The 15,972-nt window shown below is 42.7% G+C and overlaps 1 protein-coding gene across 4 annotated transcripts in view; it reads left to right on the top strand.

Annotated features, from left to right (window-relative positions):
- The window catches only part of LOC138472491 (cGMP-dependent protein kinase 2-like), a 2,724,950-nt gene extending 2,709,853 nt beyond the window's left edge, over positions 1 to 15,097 (top strand). For 3 of the 4 annotated variants that reach the window (XM_069610701.1, XM_069610702.1, XM_069610700.1), the window contains one exon: positions 13,102 to 13,345. In XM_069610701.1, the coding sequence (XP_069466802.1) occupies positions 13,102 to 13,197 (96 nt within the window). In that variant the 3' untranslated portion in view covers positions 13,198 to 13,345. Of the gene's footprint in view, positions 1 to 13,101 lie in introns of all 4 variants that reach the window. The other variant, XM_069610703.1, reaches the window with a different exon arrangement.
- The last annotated feature ends 875 nt before the right edge of the window (positions 15,098 to 15,972 follow it).

Below are 15,972 nucleotides of genomic sequence, written 5' to 3'. Positions count from 1 at the left end.
ATGAGGCATTAATAAGCTTCGATATAAAGGGTGCCAGATCCCTCGCCGCATCCTTGATGAGTTAGGCTGGACATTGGTCGCCCTGGCAGTTCGAAGGTTTAAGTGATAATATAATTTTTTCGACCTCATAAATGGAGATTTTGGCAAAGCTGAAGCGGGTTGAAGGTTTTTGAGGTGACACAGGGGTGATGTTAGAAGGGGTAAGGTGGTTGGCGATGCTTTTTTTTCCCTAAAATATCGTAACTTTATTAGCTAGGGCATGCCGAATATTAGAGCATCAAGTTTTGTCTTTAGTGCAGATATCTTGCACTAGGATAGGGGTTTCTAATTCTTTTAAAATTATGAATAATTCCTTCATACTGGATTTAGCTTGTGAGATTCGGTTGTTGTAGGATTCTCGTTTAGCTAGACAGATTTTTGTACTGAGATGATATGTTAATGAGGTTAGTTCTATTTCCACAGATGAAAGTAATCTCCAGGAGGTTTCACATCTTCTTTTTTCTTGTCGTAAGGTTTTCAGATGCAGGGTGAACCATGTATTGAGGTGAGCTTTAGGTTTGATTTGTCTCATTTTGAGCAGGGCAATGGAGTCATGTGAAGTTGTCATAACATTGTTATACTCATAAACTAGCATGCTAGGATCCATGGTATCTGGTAGAGAATGAAGGGTCGGAAGAATCAGGGGAATAAGTCTGTGCGCTGTAATATTCTTCTTGTTTCTTTTTTTGAGTGGGGGGAGCGGTTGGTGTATGTTTGGGTGTTGGCTTCGTAGTGGCTAGCGTGATGGATGATGGAGGTAATGACAGCGTTACAATTGTGATCCACCACCCAGTCGAGTATTCTACCTTTGTTGTATGTGGGTAAGTTAACTCTCTGGGTAAGGCCGAGTTTTGACATGATGTTGGCGGTGATATTTGTTTGTTTGTCTTGTGGGTCATTAAAAAAGTTAAAGTCACCAAACAGTAATACTTGTGAGGTACTTTTTAAGTTATCTGAGAGAATAGTAGAGATGTCCTCCTCAAATGACGCTAGGGCCTTGAGGTTGGCTATAGGTACTTTAGCTGTGAGGGCTTCACAGGATTGAATGTCTAAGGGGGGTAGTCTCATGGAAAGGCTAGATTTGACAATGAGAGCAATGCCTCCTCCTCGCGTCTCGCGTTTGTCTGCTCTCAGGATAGTGTAGCCATCGGGAACTGCTAACATGAGGGCAGGCCCTGCTGCAGAGTGCAACCAGGATTCGGTGATAGCGAGAAAGTCATAGTTTTTTGTCAGAATCAGGTCAGATATCTCTGTGGCATGCGCAACTAGAGATCTGGCATTTATTAGTGCCCCCTTAAGATCTGAGGTTAGGTTATCTGCTTGAGGCGGAGGTGAGGGGCTAGTAGCCACACCAGTAGGTTGTACGCCGTGGAGGTGCTTGTCATGTTTGGATGTTTTATTAGGCTGATTATACGTAATCAGGGGAGGTGAGTTTTTTCTCTCAAGATCTGGGTTGGTTGTGGATCCGGCGAGAGGTTCAAATAATTTGGCAAATCTGCAGTGGACCCTGGTATTCCTGGTGGCTGGGGGGGGGGGTTCATGTTATTTAGCAATTGTCCATAGGTTGGGTTGATGGTAGGGATGAAGATGGTATACCGTCAGAAGTCATTGTCAGGTTGGTTATAGTCATAAGGTCTGGCATACGAAATGTGGAGGTTTTCAAGGTGCTTGCTAATAAGCCTAGGGCTAGTAAAAGGCCTAGGGCGACAAAATTAGAGTTTGTGGGAAGCATATTCTCTGCAAGAATTAGTTAGTGCGATATAGCACTAAGGCTATGAGGAGTCACAATATGCTCGACAATATGGTAACAATGAGTTGTGGACTCTAATTTGGTTGATAGATCATATATTTTGGCATATACTTTGTTCACTAAGTTTAGGCAGTAGTCATGGTTATTGGCAATAGGCACAGTGTGAAGCTAAAATAGAGCACAGGCAGCTTCTAGTGTAGTAGATAGGCAATGTAGTATCTTAAGCGACTTTCCGTATATTCTAACTGCTATGGTTATGACAGGCAGAAGTCAAATAACAGCAGAAATAGTATTCAGCCAGTTATAGGTACAAAAGGTACAAAAAAGTAAGGATAGCGAGGCGTGCACACCAGTTCCCAGTGAATATATTACCTAATACAAAAATAACTGGGTTGAATACCAACTGCCGACAAGAATTAACAGGGTTGAATCCCTTCAGCTACAGATGCTCTTCTGTTCTACTCCTCCAAGTGCTTTCTTGTCACAAACAATCATCAGGGAGGCTGTGTTTCTTTTCAGGTGTTACCAATATAATTGCTCTTTCATTCTTTTTTTCAGGTAATATATTGGCCAGGAACTGCAGTGCGCGCCTTGCCCCTTCTTGTTTTACCATGTACTATGTGGAGAACCGGACTCCAGAGGCTGCAGCACCGGGGTCATTATGCCCTACATTGGAGAGCTATAATTATGGTTTTCCTCCCTCCCCCTTTTAAGAGTAAGATGTGTGTTTTTGGAGGGGAGTCTTTTCATGGTGACCTGAATTGTTAAAATGGTTTGACTACAGCTACCACAATTCCTAGAGATTGCAACAGCACTATATTGGATTCACCTGAACAGAAAGGCAACTCAGCCTCCCTGATGAGTGTTGGCGACACAAAAGCGCTAGGAGGAGAACAGCAGAGCAAGAATGCAATCAACCCCATGAGCAATTGGGCAGCAATTGGGATTTAACCCTGTGAATGAACTCAACACTTTGAGATTTAACTCAGTAACTTTTTTTCAGGTAATATATTGGCCAGGAACTGGAGCGCGCGCCTCGCCCCTTCTTGTTTTACCATGTACTTTGTGGAGAACCAGACACCAGAGCCTGCAGCACCGGGGTCATTATGCCCTACATTGGAGAGCCATAATTATGGTTTACCCCTCTCCCCCTGTTAAGGGTAAGATGTGTGTTTTTGGAGGGGAGTCTTTTCCTGGTCACCTGAATTGTTAAAATGGTTTGACTACAGCTACCACTATTCCTAGAGACTGCAACAGCAATTATATTGGATTCACCTGAACAGAAAGGCAACTCAGCCTCCCAGATGAGTGTTGGCAACACGAAAGCGCTAGGAGGAGAACAGCAGAGCAAGAATGGAATCAACCCTGTGAGCAATTGGGCAGCAATTGGGCTTTAACCCTGTGAATGAACAGGACACTTTGGGATTTAACCCAGTAACTTTTTTCAGGTAATATATTGGCCAGGAACTGGAGTGCAAGCTTCGCCCCTTCCTGTTTTACTAGTTATAGGTACAGGTTCAAGTGCCTAGAACAGGCTGGCCTAATGCTATAGTCAGTATAGCGTCGGAAAGTAGAGCTAACTTCCGGTGGCACAGATAATACAAACCGTGACATAAAACAACTTTGCAATGTAATCAAAAAATGTTCGCAATGTAATAGGCGAGCAAAGTACTAATTACAATGGATACAATAAGTAGCTCAATGCTAATATAACATTTGTAAATGTTGGGATACATGTAGGAACAATTCCTGACAGATAGGTAGGTGCTAAAATTATACGGCTGTGTGAGTGGAACTTATTCAAAATACAAACAGATGCGTAATGCCAGTAGGTGCGCAGCCGGGGACAGTTGGCACAAAGCAGAGTAGTGTTGTTTCGTCAAAATGTAATTTTCATGATAGCCACACTAATGTTAGGTTAGGTTCATAGTGGGCAGAAGGCAGGCTTCAGTAGTAAGTTCAATCGCTGGATCTCGGCGGCGCTGGAATAGAGTAGATAAAGGCAGCAGCGAAATGCGGTGAAGGCTTGTTAAGCCGTTTGTATGGAAGCTGGGACTAGCTGCTTTCTTTAACATGAGGTGTCTGTAGCGATATTCTAGTTTGGAGTGAGATGCATTACCTGCGGTCTGAGATGACGTGCAGCTGGAAAGGTTGCAAAGATACTCACAACACTGTATGTAAATTATTTTCTGAAAGGGAGTTCAGACCCCGATTTCATAAATCTCCATGTCAAAATTATATTGCAACCATGTGCCTTTACTGGCATAGTCTACTGACACCCTCAGTACCAGCCCAGCAGAGCACAGAGCAGGTTCAAAGATCACATGTGCATTTCTTCAGATGCTGAAACATAAATTGAAAGCAGGCAGAAGTGGCTTTGTAATCTTCAAAACCTCTGATTCAAAACATAATAATTGTGTTTCTTAGTCAACCTGGTGTCACGTTAAGAACATAGAGGATGGGGCATATAGGCACAAATACTCCTGTGCTAGGTACTCAAAAAGATTCATTAAGATCTCAAATGTGTCATGAAATGCTGCTTGTATACAGGTTGGATGGCTATGCCCTGTCTACCTGAGTAATGTTGTGACTTGATGAGTATGTCCCCATATTCACTTGCACAAGTTTCCTTCTTATTCAGTCTGTCTGATAGTCCCTTATAGAGATTAATTGCATATATTCAATGATTTGTCCATAAAAGTTTCCAAGTTTATTGAAACTACTGTAGCCAACACGTGTTTCAACCTGCACAACCTGCACAACCTGCAAGGTCGTAATCAAGGCTATAACAATGTATAAGGGCTGTGTGTCAATACTCCACATCCTCATGCTGTCTTAAGTTTGGTCAATATGTGGTTCGTATTAGTCCAATTTTCTTCAGTTAACTACCACCTATAAGGCTTACCTATTGATGGTATATTATGCTAATATTTTCGATTGGTTCATTCTTGAGCATGTGCTGCTTGGTTAGTTAGTCCATAAAGGTGAATGCTAATCACACGCTTACTGCAAATGTTGAGACTTACCTTAAATGTCTGTATGAACTTATTGTTACACCATATTGATTATGCATCCTTTCATATAGGAATGAGTGCTGTGTTTGGCATTGGTGTGATGTCTGGTGACACGCAAACTTTTAAATATAAGCCATGCCTTCTTTTGGCATGGTGGCTAATAAGGTCACACAATTATACAGCCACAGTTATGTGATATCATATAAGTATCAGCTCTGTGAGCGGGGCTTCAGCTATGTCAGGGCTGATGTATATTAGCAGGCCTTTGGGAGTCTGGCGCTATACAAGTATTAAAGTAAAGTAAAGCAAAGTAAATTAAGTCTAGCCTGTATGTGTCCTTAAATTCCGCGTGGGACAAGGGCCAGACAGCTGCACCTATGATCCGCCTGCAGGAAGGGCAAAACCTTGCTCAAAAACCCCTTAGTCAGGTCCACTCATTGGAGGCAACAGATGTGCATGCTGCTTTCACCTGCTGGAAGCCATTGACTCACCCGCCTCGACACTGACTTGAAATAGCAGAAGCATCTTATCGTCTTTCACTTGTCCACCATTCCAAACCATTGGAAGCCTTCGACTAGACCGGTTTGAACACTGACTCGACCCAACGAGAGCATACATATCAAACCGACATGATGCCTACTCACCAGTGGGAGTGCCTGACTGGAAATGTCTCAACATTGGCTCAACTTAAACAGAAGACCCTGGATGGGGCTTCAACTGGCCTAAGAGAAACACCAAGCTCAACACAACACCACCAGTTGCACTCATTCTAGCTGCCTGGATATGTCTTCAGCGGTTAGGGGACCTACACGAACCACCTAGGGTTGATCCACAGACTCATCCTGTGTCCCCTAACCCAGAATCTGCCTTATTTGAAGTGTCTTTCCATCCTCAGAAGAAACTTCCATTAGGCTGAGAGGAACCCTGAGCTCAGCACAACACCACTAGAGGCGTCACTCATTACAACTACCTAGGGCTGCCTGCAAAGGTCAAGCAACCTTTACGACTTACCCAGGGTCGATCTAAAGACAGATCCTGAGACCCAAGAACCACCATCTTTAAAGGGTATTTTCGTCCACAGAAGAGACTTCAAGTAGGCTGAGTAGAACACTGAGCTCCGTACACCACCACCAGAGGCACTAATTCCAGCTTCCTGGGGCTATCTGGAGAGGTCAGGGAACCTACAAGAACCATCCAGGGTTGATCTACTGACTGATCCCATGGTCCCTGACAAGTTTTATTTTAAACTCATTTAGGGGCATCTTGGGCCAACAGTAGTGTTAGTTCCCTCCTTACATGTGCCATTTTGCAGCCTGAAGCTCCCCTTGCAGTCCTCTATCCAGCTTCTTACCAGCATTCTGTGATACTGTAGCTGCTGCTTTCACTGGCAAAAGAGGACCGGCTTCCTGTTTATATCTGCCTCCTGCAGAAGTACTTCTGTGTTCCTGTGGGAAATTAAGTGATTGTCTTGGGGCATCTACTTGCCCTGGCGTCCAGAGCAAAGGGCTGACAGAGCTAAGGGTTCTTGCAAATATCTTTTTCCTTTTTCATATTTGATCCCTGTTATCCCATGTTTGCCACTGGTTGACACAAAACATGACACAAACAAAGCGCACAAACAAAATTCCAATCAAATTCCACAACAGCACTCCAATGAAACAACTAATTGCATACACCTGCATTCTGTTTAACTGCCACTCTGCACCTGCTCAAATACATTAAATCAATGAACGCATTAACAAAGACTCCCCAGACATACTCTTCCTTGCAGAAACATGTCTCAAACCCATCACACACCCATGATCCCTGACGTGCTTTCACCTTACTAACTTGTCTGCCACAGAGACTGGCCACACAAACAAGATTGTGGCATTGTCATCATATCTAAGGATTCACCCACACGTAACAACCTCAGACAGACCCATACATATAATTTGAAGCCCTCTCTCTCATTTGCTCCTGTCCATCACACCCACACCCCACCTTTATCCACAATTACCACCCCAACACACAATCTCAACTTCCACACTTAGTAGACTGACTTCACAACTAAAAACCACAGCTCCCCCTGCATCAATGTCTACCTTCGCAAATTCAATCCTGGTAGTTCCCATCCAGCTAGCAACAAAATACTAAAGATTATACTCAATCCACTCAGCCCATATGACCTCATACAACTCTCCACTTACCCCAAACATACAGTTGGCAACTCTCTGGACATTTTGACTTCAAGCAGAAATCATATTTCTGGCAAATCAAATCTGGGTCTTGGGCAGACAACTTTGCAATCTCCTTCACATTCACTCTACCACACACTATCCCCACACCTGTCAAACATCCCTCTTCACCCACATCCAGACAAGTCAAACACATTACAGACAAAGTCTTAGCACCACTCATACAACCACTGCCTCTCATAACACACATCACTCCATTCTCCTCAACAATTACAACACCATCACCACACAAGCTCTCAACAAAATGTCCCCCCTCAGGAAACAAAGCCCCATAGCCACCCACATCAACCTTACTGCCAAAATAAAACCTGCACAATTTCTAGATGATGCAGGCCCACCTCAAACCGCATCCAATTGCATCACCACACTTACTACCCACTGGCTCAACATCATCACCTCCTCTTACTCACATGGCACTATCCCCTCTGCACTCAAAAATAGGAAAAATCATAATCCTCAAAAAACCCACTGTAGACCCCATGCTTCCCAAAAATGTACCCCACCTCTACCCTACCATACATTACTAGAATCATAGAATGCTCTGTCATTACCCAACTGCAACAAAACATCAGCACACACAACCTACTTATCATCTTCCAATCTGCCTATAAACCTGAATACAGCACATAGACTACTACACTTTGCATCCTTGATGACCTCCACAGCATTACTGACAAAGCGCTCACATCACTGCTCATACTCACCGACCTCTCTGCAGCATTGAACACCATCAATCACACCATTCTACTTGACAACCTAGACAACAGAATGAAACTCTCAGGCACCATCTATCTCTGGTTCACCTGCTTACTTTGTCTCATGCCCCCTTTTCGATCTGAACCCAATTGGGTCAATTACTGTGTACATCAAGGGTCCTCTCTATCTCCACTCCTCTTCAACCTATATGTAGAATTCCTCATCAGACCCTTAACAAACACAACATCCATTTCCACCAAAATGCAGATAACATGCAAATATACCTCCAAATCTCATCCCCCGTACAACACCAGACCCTCGAAAGTTGTCTCTTCACTATCACCACTAGGTTGGCCACCAACTTCCTCAAGCTCAACCCTTTCAAAACAGAACATCTCTTCATCAGCCCCCTCGACACAAATCGAAAATCACCCCCTGAATCAAAGAACTTATCACCCACACTTTTCTCTAACCACATCTGTCAAATCCCTTGGTTTCCCCATGGACCACCACCTTTCCTTCACACACCACATTGCTGCTGTCACCAAAACATGTAACCTACAACTACACACCCAATAAAATATCAGACACAGCCTTCCTATGGATGACTTCTACACTGCAATCCAAGAACTGGTTCTCTCCAAGCTGGACTGCAGCAATGCCCTCTTCACTGGATTCCCCAAAAGCACCCTTGTGCCCCTGCAATCCATAAAAAACAAAGCAGTCAAACTGTTAAGATGGATTTCTGAACTCTGACCTGGAAGGGCAGAGGTTCAGAAGGCCAGCCTAGTTTCTTAGAACAGGGTAACCTCTGGACAAGCCAGACCAATCAGGGTAGCGATGGCGGCGGTCAAGACTAAGTCTCAAGAGGAGTGAGGGTGACTGAAAGACCTCAATGAGCACACAAAGCAAGGACACTTACAAATTACTCCAGACAGGTGTTATATTAAAAATATAGACACATTTATTACAAGGCCTTTGTAACATCGACCATAGCAAAGAATCACAATAATACTCAAGTAAACCAACACATCACAATCAATACAATATACATACAAGACCGAGGGGTCTAAGGAGTTATGAGCACGTAATATGTAGTCCACCTAGATGGGGAGGAAAATAGGCAGTGCAAGTAATCATTAGACCCAGTTTGACATCAGAAATACACCTAACTAGGAGGAAGTCTGAGCCCTACCAAGAGAGGAGCCTTATGCTCAAAAGTACCTGCACGCGCTGGAGCCAATGGATAAAGTAGGGTCTCTTCAAGGGTCTCAGGCAGTTCAGGAAGGTGAATGAAGCGATGCAGAACAAGTCCCCACTACTCAAGTCAGGCCTCCACTTGTGGGCAGAGGCAGGGTGAGAGTGTGGGATAGAGTGGCTATTTTGCAACAGCGGTAGAAAAGAAACGGGCTCCGGTGCGAGGGGCCACCGGTTGGGGTATGGACTACTCACCGGTCCCCGACGCAGGCAGACCCAGACTTCTCCAGTTCAGTTCACATTGCTGGCAGGTTCAGCTGCGATGATCAGGAAGTCTCGACACCGTGTAGATTCTGTGTAGCAGGATGCAGGGTCGAGGGTGTCCCAAATTCAGCGGACGTGCACAGGTTGTTGCTGCAGCAGGGTAACACGGCAACCGTGTTTAATCTGGTCCGGGAACACTCATCTCACTTCAGACCTGGGAATGCCAAGTGTACCAAATTCGGTGTGAGGGTGCCGTGGACGCAGAGCAAGCAGTAGACCAAGTTTCAAGGGCTTCCCCGAAACGGCGGCGGTGACAGAGCAAAGCGTCCTGCGTAAGCTGGTCAGCCCAATGGTTGGCCCAGAGACACTTCCGAAGAGGCTTACTTGCAGGGTTTGATGAAGGTGCCGGGAATAGTTGATCCCACTATTCCAATGGGTCGAAGCGCCTTCGCAGACCTTCTAGGACGATCAGATGCAGAGGGGTCTTGCACGACGACAGCGGCTCAGGGTGCCAAACCTTCAGCGGGTCACCAGCAGTTCCTCAACTCAGCTTCTTGTTGCAGGATACTTGTCTCCTTAATCCTTGTTCGGTGTGAACTCAGGAGATCATCATGGTAGTGGTGTTTTCAGCCTCCTCTTATCCAAAGTTCCCTTCGCGCCAAAACGGAGAGGACCCAATAGGAGATCTGCTCACAAACACTCACACCATACGTGGACCTATCACGGACCACGGTGGTCCCAGGCATTCGGGACACTCCAGACTCTCTGGCACCCAGGATGTGTATTGGGAACAGACATCCCAGCCCACATCCTGGAGGCACACACAAGGCATGCAGAAGCCTGCGAAAGTGTTGGGTTTCGCGGGAAAGTGCATGACCAAAGAAGGACGGACCCGGGTCGGCTCGACCTGGGGAAGGTGAAGGAGCAAGACGGTCAGAGGACAGGACAAAGAACCTCGTGGCATGGCCATTTTGGAGCCAGGCCACTCATTTGTGCCAAACACGGTAAGCGGGGATAACATGGCGAAAAAGGGTTCAAAACACAAGAGAAACAATAGCTGCCACCAGTCCTGTCCGTGACACACTTGCACAGTTCATAATAAGTCCAGCGAGAAGTTCTAGGTCCTTTGGAATGACTAGAGACCCAAGAGCGCGGTAAAGTAAGTTACAGTGCACTCTTGTTTCATGTTTCACAAAAGCTGCAACAGGAGGAAATGACTAAGGGATACTAAGTCTCCCAGTACTGACTGTTTTAAGGGCATGTCAGTTTCCCCATAAGAATTTAGCGAAAGCCCAGAGAAGTGCGGCGGAAAGTTGCGCTTCTCTGGCAAAGGCTAGATCAGGGTGTAAAACAGCAGCAAAAAGTTTGGGGTTGACACGTGGAGGGAAAATTACGTGCAATTATGAAATCTTTCCTAACACAAACTCATCCTCCACCGACCCAAAAATGCACACATTACCTCAACTATCACCTGGCTCCATTGGCTTACCATAACTCAGAGTAGTGTCCTCAAAGGACTCTCCATTGTTTTCAAAACCATCCACCAAAACCCCCATCTTACCTTCATGACAAACTCAAACCCATCACTCACACACAAAACAGACAAGCATGCCAGCATCTGCTACACATTCTATTCCGCACCTAACAGACACACAAAAACAAGCATTTGCCCAGTTAGCACCCAGAACCTGGAACACCCTACCTCTTCACATCTGCATTGCACCATCCATTACCGTTTAAGAAAGGCCTGTTTTCCCACACCCAACCCTGCCCTCACATCTCCTCTGCAAACAATCGTCTATCCTAATCTCCCTATTGTATTCTGGAAATGTTTTATAACTTCTGTTTCACTTCCTACCTTTTCAACCTAAGGCGCTCCAAGACTCTCTGGGTAGGGCCAGCTCTGAAATAGAATCCAACAAATAAAAATAAATAAAATAATAATAGTTTGCCCTATTGAGCGCACACAGTTAAGAAATGTGTTGTTTTGTCTATTCCTCTTGTCTATTTTAAAGGACAATATTGACTTTCAAGCTCGCTTCTATGCTTTCCAAAGACATATCCTTGAACAATTGACATTGCTGTTCAGTTTCTTACTTGCCAATACACTTAAAGGGGGAAACCAATAGAACCAATAAAGTGATAGCTCTACCTTTTATCAGGAAAGAGATACTCATAAACAGAAGATGTAGTTAACTATTATCAAAAGCTCACAGTAAACACACTTTAAAATAATACTGTAATATTATACATAGTAAATAGTTTATTCACATTTTTTTTAATTCATTTTTATAAAAAAGCGAAAAACATATAAAGTCGCTTATAGTATTAAAGACTAAAACACTGTCTAAAAACAGACACTATAGTCGTGACACATATACCTAAATAGGGTCAGGTAGTATATGTTCTATTGACATCAATTCAGTGTATTGACTATTGTAGGGGCATTAGCCGTCTTACTATAATCAAAACCCTTTTATTGGGGTAAATTCTTCACTCTAGTAATTTCATGCCTAGATGAAAAAAACTCAACATGTTTCAGTTCTCATACAATTTTTTTCGGAACTTTCTTCAGGAGGTATGTCACTGTATATTCCAGTGTTACAATAAAAAATAAGACATGCTACAGAGGCATAAGTTGGTATCAATAACCACTCGTGTTGGCAGTGCAAAACATCAATCTTTGTGTTTAAACTGTAGCTGTTGATAAAAAACAAGAAAAACAAGGAAAGATAAGCTATTTTTGCTCTATTACTTCGTATAATTTCATTTTATATAATTCTGGACCTGGAAGATGAATTACCTAGTCCAGTATGTGGAGAAAGACTTATAGAGGTAGGTTCCTGAATATAGCAGGGGTAATTCCTCTTGGTCGACAGTTGAATATCAATTAAGTCTAGTACGACCTGCAATTTAAATTTGCATTGGTTTTAAAATCTGCTGTTCGTTTTGCTGAGCTATACCTTTGTGCATCATAAAGGCGTAAACTAAAAATAGAACCATAGCCTACCTCTTTTGAAGTGGCTATTTGATAGTCAATAGCAAGTCTTTAAAGTGGTCCTCGTATTTGTTCTAATTGTGGAATCCGCCCTTAAGAAATGGTCAAATGTCACAGTGGACAGAAGGCTGCAGCTAAGGAGGAAGAAAAGAGAAGAGAGTGCAGCTATTCAATATCTAAACCCATTACACTGGTAGATATACTTTTAGTAAGTAGTCGGAAAAGTGAACCTTACCCATAGTAAAAAGCTCACCGTAATTAAGTTGTTGCATTCTATGCGCGGTCCATCTCTTTTTGCAGTATGTTTTGAGATTCGATTTCACTGTGCTGAAAGTACCCACGGGAAATAGAGAGGTAGTGGGTTCATATTTCAAGAAGCCTGTATTAGTTTAGGTCTGTAAAACATATAGAGGATAGAGACACAAAGATGTGTAAGCAACTGCAGCAGTTGTTTATTTTAGTCGCGGCTACACGTATAACATAAGTGCTCTGTAGATTTGTTGTAACGTGAAGATGCCATCAATGATATTTGGGAAATGATACCAGTTTAGGTCACCAAGGCAGCTGTTCAGTAATAGAAACGTAATTTGATTGGACATAATAGCCACAAAAACGGAGTCCTTCATTTGTAATCCTGCCAAAATATAGACATTATTTGAAGAAAAAACACAATCATTCTGGATATTAATATGTAGACAATAGGCATCCGGCATTTGACATGGCATTTCTTTTCCAGGCAATTAGTTCCTACTTTGTCCAGAATTGACAGGTTTTCAAAATTGAGTTAGAGTATGAGAAGAAAGTCCGTTTTTCTATCTTATGTAAATTCTGGTGATATTAATTAATGGATCAAAATTGTATATTCATTTGCCATTAATCATCTTGTGTGTTTTTGTTTTCTTTCAGCTCAGAGGCGCAACTGATCACAGTCACTTTGACAATTTCCTCCCTGAGATTGACGATCCACCCGACGAGCTCTCAGGCTGGGACAAGAACTTCTAAGGAGCAGTATCTAGTGATGGATGTTTTCAAAGGCTAGTTTAGGAGTCAGGGCAGTATAAAAAGGAAAACCGGGCCTTACAGAAATGTACTAGAGAGATACTCTGTGTCTTAACTGACGTGTGTGTAGCCTCACTCGAGAACGCTGTCGGTGAATGTCAACAGGGATTTGATATGGAATGTAAACGTTGCGAACGTCATAGAACTCCAAATTGTAGGTGAAAAAGAACGAGCTGTATTTACTTCCACCTCCATCTTCCTACAGGGGAGGAGATATATCTGTTGTTGGGTATCATCATCTCGGTATTGCAACACATAAATGTTATTAGCAGTTAATATGAGAAAGAAGAGAGGATGTTTAATATTTTTCGTAAAGTAGATAAGTAATATTTGACATAATAGTTATTCGTCCCTGCCCTTTGAACTGGCTGGTGAGAAACAGCAAAAGCAAGTTGTGTGGGCAAACACACTGTGAGTGATGTTAAATGAATGTTGTGGCGAAAACTATGACTATCTATTTCCTTTACTCATCCATTGAAATGTACCTCTGTTGCCACGGTTACATACAAATCGAAGTATACACAGATCTCTTCTTTTACATCAGCATTTTGGTCGTTTTTAAGAAAAGTAGAAAAATATGTGAGTATCATCTTTTTAAAATTGCAGAACAGCTTTTTATTGTTGGTACCGGTGGCACTTCCTGCTAGCGCCTCTGTTGTGCATCATCATTCCTAGAACAACCTATCTTCTACCTGAACTGTATTTAGTGGAAGTTGTATTGTAAGCTATCATTACAGGCACAGTCTTTACCAGTGACAGTTATCTGGCAAAGCAATGCTAGCCGACCTTATAGGGTGCCACCAGCAGACAGCTAGGGCACCAGCTTGGTCCTACAAGCAGCAAAGCTGGCGCCATTTCCTAGTAGACAGAACAAATCCTTACGGTGGATGTGCCTTTTTCGTGAAATTGGGTCTTACATTGCTGTCATTCTCTGGGTGACACATTCCCTGCATCAATGTATGGGTAATTGGTCATGGGATGAGCTGGAATGCACAGCTAGATGTGTCATGGATGCCACAATTACATTTCTAGGCATCAAATGCCTCCTTTCATCTTCCCCACAACAGCTCTCAAGCTTTCAGCTTATTAACATCTAAATCTGATTTTCACGTATACTTCCACAGCTTTACTGCATCTGGAAGTGTACATATTTTCACAAACCACCTACGAGTCTCCAATTCTCACTTGTCTTCTGAATAATTTCAACCTGTTCCTTATTTTTTATTGACTTGCATGTTTTACACCAGTATTAACATTGACCTTTTCTTTTACTTTTCCTCGAGCTGAAGGAGCAGCCCCTGAGTGAAATTTAGCTCGCTATTGATTACATTAGTATGACTCAAAATATTGTACCATTAGTGGTGTACACTTAATTGTAAATACAAGAATACCATGAGAGTTTGAAAATTAGGTATAGATTAAAGTCCAATTTTAATAAAATCTCAATTGATTGCTGTGTGAGCCGTCCCAAAGCATCATAGTGCATTTTTGATACAAATTGCCATTACTTAATCAATTAATCGGGGCACAAAATATTATGTTATGCATTCCTGACTTTGAGTGATTACTGTGTTTCAGAAGAATGTTTCTCAACATTTAACAGGAGAATGTGTCAAAAGTGTAAGAATAGTTTTTGAGTAGCTTACTGGAGACATGCTCACTATTAGTTGTCAATGATATTGTAAAGCGTAATATCTACTTTGTAAGCTGTGAAATTGTTTATTTTCAATTGTTATTTATTACAATGCTGGTATTGTACAATGATCATACCTGGACACTGTGTATCATAGTGATTTATATTAATATGAAAACAATAAATGGACGTAATTACCAAGCATAATCAGTGACACTGGTGGCAAGAATGGTACAGCTTTTGGTCTGTATGTTTGTGGAATCACTGGGTCGATTGGTCGGAAGGGGGAGGCTGGCAGTGTGTCTGACTGGGGACAACATAGTTTTCATTATGTGAATCTATTCATTGGTTTTGTAGGGAAGATAGTAAAGGCATATTACAGACAAAAGGATGCAGGGAAGAAGCTCCATTACCTCCACATGTACAGGTGGCTATTTGAAAAAGGTCCTTGGTGAATGCTCACTACTGTACCATGGGCAGTAACATTGGTTAAATCGCAGGTGGTACATTACTATCTATTTCACATTGATAGGCACATTTGAGCGGTGTACTCGATTTCCAGAAATCCCCTACTGATGGAGCTCACCACTTGTTTGAGCAGAGGGTGCAGATGGCATTTTCATCGGTCCATGGCCCTTGAAAAAAACACTGTCAGCCTGCCCTGGCTTGAGTGGCATTCCAACACATTTGGCAATTATAGAGCTTCAGTGCTTAATTTGTAAAAGAATACGTGCCAGAACTCAAATATTTTCTAGCAGACCCATGACACATCAGGACGGATAGCTTTCCTCTCACTGTTGCGTCAAACGACGGCTGCTCCCCCCAGTGTCACCATGTATCTATGGGTTTGATGGATGCACGGACTATGGCAGATGTTTGATTTACAACAAATTACAATCAACATAACATAAAATAACATAGATGTTGTGTCTTCATTTAGGACACATGGGACACATGTTTAAGTGTGGTTTTAGACACAATCATTGTTAACATTTTGTTCCGATTTCATAGATGCTTCGACACTCAAAATAACGGAATTGCCAATACACCAAATATTAATTGAACTGAGTCTGAGACAATAAGTT

Source organism: Ambystoma mexicanum, chromosome 8 (genome assembly GCF_040938575.1).
Source record: "Ambystoma mexicanum isolate Mex_15411 chromosome 8, UKY_AmexF1_1, whole genome shotgun sequence".
Lineage (NCBI taxonomy): Eukaryota > Metazoa > Chordata > Amphibia > Caudata > Ambystomatidae > Ambystoma > Ambystoma mexicanum.
Note: the sequence above shows the minus strand (reverse complement) of the source record. Positions and strands in the feature narration are given on the sequence as shown.